This window comes from Vitis riparia, chromosome 4 (assembly GCF_004353265.1).
Source record: "Vitis riparia cultivar Riparia Gloire de Montpellier isolate 1030 chromosome 4, EGFV_Vit.rip_1.0, whole genome shotgun sequence".
NCBI lineage: Eukaryota > Viridiplantae > Streptophyta > Magnoliopsida > Vitales > Vitaceae > Vitis > Vitis riparia.
The window spans coordinates 6,416,571-6,422,736 of record NC_048434.1 but is presented as its reverse complement, the minus strand read 5'-3'; the positions used below and the strand labels follow the sequence as shown (position 1 = coordinate 6,422,736).

At 37.7% G+C, this 6,166-nt stretch overlaps 2 protein-coding genes across 3 annotated transcripts in view; both read right to left on the bottom strand.

The window, feature by feature from the left end:
- Nucleotides 1-4,587, bottom strand: LOC117912588 (receptor-like protein 13). 2 transcript variants are annotated; one of them, XM_034827237.1, is made up of 7 exons: nucleotides 4,454-4,587; nucleotides 4,015-4,242; nucleotides 3,785-3,934; nucleotides 3,013-3,087; nucleotides 2,766-2,912; nucleotides 2,544-2,693; nucleotides 1-2,448 (listed from the first exon to the last, which is right to left on the bottom strand). In XM_034827237.1, exons 2-7 carry the CDS (start codon nucleotides 4,184-4,186, stop codon nucleotides 263-265), a joined length of 2,880 nt encoding a protein of 959 aa, XP_034683128.1. In that variant the 5' UTR covers nucleotides 4,187-4,242; nucleotides 4,454-4,587; the 3' UTR covers nucleotides 1-262. The 2 variants fall into 2 exon arrangements, with proteins under 2 accessions (XP_034683128.1, XP_034683127.1); XM_034827236.1 differs by lacking the exon at nucleotides 4,454-4,587 and having other exon boundaries at nucleotides 4,015-4,439.
- Nucleotides 4,588-5,330: 743 nt separating this feature from the next.
- Nucleotides 5,331-6,166, bottom strand: part of LOC117912591 (calcium uptake protein, mitochondrial-like) — a 28,687-nt gene continuing 27,851 nt past the window's right edge. Inside the window, 1 exon segment of the mRNA XM_034827239.1 lies at nucleotides 5,331-5,895. Coding sequence (XP_034683130.1) covers nucleotides 5,680-5,895 — 216 coding nt within the window. The 3' untranslated portion in view covers nucleotides 5,331-5,679.

Here is a 6,166-nt window from a genome sequence, read left to right as displayed (position 1 = left end):
TAAACTTTCTAACATCGTAAGGAAAATTTGTATATCAAATGATTGAATCTAGATTACAAATATCTTTCTTTACTAAACAATCTGTTGTTCTATTTGTTTCCCTATAAATACGACGATAATCATAAATATATAGATCCTAAGATAATATTTGTTTTCCTATAAATAGGACAACAATCATGTTTGGGACATATTTTGAACATTCATTTCTTTTTCCATGATCAGAAATTTTTTCAATTCACCTCCACTGTAAGCCCAAGCCCTTCTAACTGGAGAACTTACCAACAAGGTGCATCACAAAATTGCAGCAACATGTGATCAGTACATCAATGACATGAAACCATTTCTTTCTCCAACCCCCATTGATGTAGAGAACAGCAGCAACTCCCAATAATACTACTACATAAGACGCCCCAAAGCTCACATAGAAAATGTCCCTATCTGTCAAACCTTTTTCTCCTTCATCAATTTCTGCTTCTTCCTCAGCTCTGCTGCAGTTTTTCCTCAACAGTGACCCACAAAGATAAGGATTTCCCACATAACTGTTTTCCAAGAATGTCCCAAACTGGGCTGTCATTTCTGGTATTTTACCACTTAAGTTGTTGTAAGCCACACTGAAAACTGCCAAGTTGGTTAGCTCAGTGAGTTCCCCAGGGATGGTACCAGTCAGGTTGTTGTAGGAGAGGTCCAAGCTCTCTATGCTCCTCAGGCCTGAGAAGGCTGCTGGGATTGGCCCAGTCAAGATGTTGTGAGAAAGATTCAATGCGTGAACCTGGCTCAAGTTTCCAATTTCAGGAGGTATTGCACCTGTCAACTTGTTGGAAGAGAGATCGATCCCAGTCATGGAGTATAGAAAGTTTCCCTTGTAGAAGTCGGTCCTGTTCTTCGTCGTGAACTCGGCCATGGCCTTATCATAAGCTATGGGGTAGCTGTTGACATTTACTTGAGATAATTCAATGTGCTGGCTATGATACAGATATGATGAGAATCCTGGGCTTGGGAAATATGATATGATGGAAAATTTCCCAGATCGAAATCCAGTCCTGAATTGGATTTTGTTTAAGCAAGAAGGAATATGACCAGAGAGACTGTTGTAAGAAAGATCCAATATGGTTATCTTGGACAATTGGCATAACTGATAGGGAATTTTTCCCTGAAAATGGTTTCCTTTCAAGAGGAGAATGCTTAAGCCTGAGAACATGGAAATCCAATCTGGGATGCCACCAGATAAATTGTTATTTCTAATGTCTAAAGTTGCCAAATCCATGCTTCTAGTGAAAGCCTTAGTCAGAGGCCCTGTGAGATGATTTTCCTGCAAGTGTACATGAATTAATGAGAATGGACTAAAGCAGGATGGAAGGGAGCCGGAGAGATTGTTGTTTGAAAGGTCTAGGAGTTGAAGGGCATCAAGGGAGCAAAATTCAACAGGAATGGGTCCTTCAAGACTATTGTTGGGCATGACTAGTGCAGCCAAATTTGACATATTTCCAATCCACCCTGGCAGCTTACCGGATATGGAGTTGTGACTGACATCTAATCTCTCCAATCCAGAACTGTTGGACAGGTCTGGGATTTTTCCAGAGAAGTGATTCCCATCCAAGTGCAAATGTCTCAAACGGGGGAGATTAGAAACTCTTGGAAACATTTGGCCATGCAAATCATTCTTTGAAAGTATAAGGTACTCCAGAGAGGGGCAACCCATGGCCAAGTCCTCGGGTATTCCTCCCGTGAATGAGTTGTTAGACAAGTCCAAAAAGAGCAACTTTCTCATACCACCGAAGGAAGGAATGCTACCTTCAAAGGAATTCCTCGACACATTCAGGAACATGAGATTTGGGAGAGAGACGCTGATGTTTGATGGCATTTGGCCTTGCAAGAGATTGTTGGAAATATCTATTGCAGAGGTAAATATATTTGGACGATAAGGAAGGTGAAAATAGCCTGTAAGAGAGTTATTCTTCAAGTTTAGTTCTTCCAATCTTGTATTGTTCTTCATCAGCCAAGTGGGAAAATCTTCTTCCAAACTGCTATTCGAGAGATCAACTACTCTTAAATCATGCTGGTGGTGAAGAAAACTTGGAATGGACCCTGTTTTGAGTATGCAACTTGAAAGACGAAACACCTTCAGTTGAAAGGATGGAACCCAAGTTTGATCTTCACTTTCTAACAACAATGTGTTATTCCCACAGATGAGATCAAGCACCTCAAGCTTGGAATGCTTAGCAAAGGAGCTAATGGGAGGAAAAGTTTGGAAGACATTATGTGAAAGGGAAAGGAATTCTAGTTTCATGAGACCAGCAAAGAGAGATGAATCTAGGTTTCCTGAAAATCGATTTTTAGATAGATCCAATGCCCGAAGGGAGGTCAAGTTTCCCAAACATGGAGAGACACTGCCCTCAAACCCATTGTCACTGAGGTCTAACTCTTGAAGGTTCTTAAGTTTGCACAAACCTGAGAAAAAAAAAAAGGGAGCAAAATGAATGATTCTTTCCCATTTAGTATCAGCAAATGTTTTGAATCAAAATTCAAACTATTATAAAAGGTACCTTGAAGCGCGGTCTGTGAACCATTGATTCCATTGCTTCGCAAAGATAAGGCTTTAAGTGATGTCATTACTTCTACTATTTGCAGAATGCTGCTGCTGATATTGGTAGAAGACAAATCAAGAACCTCCAAGTTTCTCAAATTATTGAGCTCTGGAAGGGAAAAAGGAACAATTACAAGAGAGAAAGAAAGAGCAGCATTACAAAATTTATACTTAAGCTTACCTCTGAGTGTAACAGAACCTTCCAATTTATTCCCTCCAAGATAAAGCTCCTTAAGCAATGAGAGCCTCCCCAATGATTTTAGGGTGCTGATATTGAAACCATTTGTCTCCAGGTCTAAAACTCGCAACTTTCTCAGACTTTTGAGCCCTGATATCAAAGATGGAAAATTAGAACTATCATAAATCATCACAGACCCAATTAAAGAGTTTCTTACACTAAGCAATGGGAGAGAATTCCCTTTGTATACCTTTGGTTGTTATAAAGCTTTCCAACAAATTATTACTCAAATCCAACTCCTCCAAGTTGTGCAAAGCAGCCAACTCTGCAAAAGACAATATAAGAAATCATACAGAAAAGGCAACATACTTACCAGTGTTTGCAATACAGATCAATAGGATGCCACATGGAAGATGAAAAATGATTGGAAAAACTTGAATACAAACCTATTGACAATCAAAATTGAAATGGTAGACAGCACCAGAAGAAATGAAAACATTGGGAAATACAATTCAGCAGAGTCATAGGTACATTTGAGGAATCTATGGTACTTTCTAAGGCTGTATCTGGTTCCTAGAAAGTATCAAGGAAAGGAAAAAAGAAATGTTCAACATAATATTTTTCTTCTGTTTGGATAATATGGAAAAGGTGAGAAAAAGTTGGAGGAAGTTTGGGAAAATGCATTACTCAATAATTAAGTTTTCTTTCCTCCAACTCTTTCATGGACAATCAAACAACAGAAAAATTTTATAACTTTATTTTATCTTTTCTTTCCTTCTATTTTTTCTTTCTATTTTCTTTCCGTGAAATTTTCCAAATACCAAACATGGCTTATATGCTTTAAAATGCAAGAATTGAAACAGGTTTCCTTAAATTGAAGGGAACTAAGCTTCAGAAGTCCACCTAGGAAGAAACTTTACAGTAACTATGGACCAAAAAATATATCATCCAGAGAAGGATATTCAAAAAGGAAGAAGGGAAAATTAAAAAAAATAAAAGAGGAAGAAAGAAATCCATTGTACCTTGAATTGATCCTTCCAATATGTTGGTACCTAGAGATAGAGACTTAAGTGATGAGAGTTCAGTCAAAGATGCGAGGATGCTAATGTCCAAAGTATTATTGCTTAAATCAAGGAGCTCCAGATTGTTCAACTTAAATGGTCTTTCAGAGCCTGCAGGATAAGAAAGAGGGAAAAGATTCAAAAGGAAGAAAAAAACGAAGACCTGGAAACTTAGTGGGAAAAATTTATACCATCATCATCACCCAAAGTGGTCAGCATATTGTTAGATAAATTGAGTATTTTTAGCTCCACAAATGGAATAAACAAAGAGGCATTGAGGTACAAATCTTCCTGGGATGACTCCCTCGTATTGTTGAGAAAAAGCTTGAGTACTCGTCCTGTTGTGTTGCTACACTCAACCATTTCCCATCCACAGCAGTCACTTTCTTCATCTTCCCAAGATGGAAGAGAAGAACAATCTGGAGAACAGAAGGCAGCTTTCAGATCTAAGAGAGCAATCCTCTCTTCATCTAAGCATCCAAAACACCCATAATCCAGTACCAGAAACAAAACTAAGAAGGCCCAAATCCCAAAATGCATCTCCATGAATATAACAATTTGCAGATCACAGTTGCATTGTACTCTGACAAAAGTAGTTAAATAGAAGATACTTTGTGATTATCCACATACCTCAATTTAATTCTGTTGAAAGTTTCAACAATGGGAAATGCTGACAAGTAGCTCACTGGAGCATTTGAGTCATTTTTTCAGATGGGGCCAGCATAAAAGATGTCCCATTTGGGGCAGGGGACATCTAACATAAATGAGATGGCTCCACTGCAGAGAAAAAAGAGGCAACTTCCAGCGCCTGGTTGTACCAGTCAATAAATGACTGCACATCTTCAACCACCACTATGCAACAGCGATGTATTTCCTGTAGTGACAGTTAGTACCAAAATTTATGACAGTTAGCAATGGTGTAAAATCACAGAGATGAGAATAAGATAGGAAAGACATTACAGTTAAGAGACAGTCAGAACTTAAGAGCTAGTTTAATTGAATTACTAGTCATTCTCCTAGTCACCTACTTTTCTTTATGCAATGTTGGATTATACTGGTGGTGTTCATATGCTTGCTTATATTTCAAGATTGAATTTAACATGGAGAAAAATCCTTTGGTATCTGGCTGTTGGGTGTTTTCAAGAATGCTGGAAAAACTGGGAATATATAGTTAAGGAACTAGGTGACATATTCACCAAATCTTCACCATACAGATTACAAAGCAATGTGTCACATATCAAGGTCTCAGCTGTGGACCAATGTAGTTTATGGATTGAATGAAGTTCTACATTAATTGAGAAAATTCTTGTCCTGGGTATAGAATTCCACATTTCTAATTTTGAATAGAGTAAGATTGTCAGAAAGTTTGAAGTTTGAATTATTCAAATATTTGTTGATTTGAACTAGTCACATAAGTTTGTTAAGATTAGAAGTTAATTTGTTTGTTTTTGAATCTTATCATATTAGACCACAAGCAAGTCAACTGTTTAATAAATTGAGAAGATTATTCAAAGAAACAGAGTATGTACAAATCTATTTGTATTGAATAACTGTACAACTTTTCAGTTTAGCAGCAAAAAGGTTGCTTCAAAAAATCCACACATGGGTTAACAGGAAAAAGCCAATAAAGGAATTATCTGCACTGTAGATGTACAGAATGCCTTTAAGCAGCACCATAATACAAGCTGGCAGCAAATTCATAAGATTAGCCTGCTAGTTAATCACTCCATTTCCTAATTCTTGAACTGTAGATCGCCAGTCATGGTGCAAGCCTCAGTTTTACAACCGGATCTCATTCCCCGAGTTATCAGAAGCAACATTGTGAAAAAATCAAAATCTATGCACCAACGAAATAATCAAGAAAGAAGTCCTGAAATAGAGCCGTAATTTGAATGATTACAACAGCAGGAAAAAAATCCCATGATTCCTGACTCCATCGGTTGAGCAATGTCCCTTTCCCGTTTCTGTAAAACTCTCACAAGCTCCTCTGAGCTTAAATTTCCATCATCGTTCATGTCAAACACATGGAAAATGATTTCAACCACACTCTTGCTGAGAGAAATGCCACATACCTGAAATTGGACAGATCACTCTATTAACGAAGAAGGTTGAGTGATAAATCCAGTATTCTGAGATATTCTCTTGAGCATAAATGACAATTCAGCAAGATTCACATGATAAAGAAAATCAAGACTGAATATCTATTATCAATCATAGTTTACTGATTTAGCAATGATAAAATCAAGCAATAGGGGCCCTGCAAAAATAGTTGCAAACAATGGTGAGGCAGCCACTGACATGCAGAACTCCCACCAAATTTAATTTCTGAAGGAAAAGCCCCTT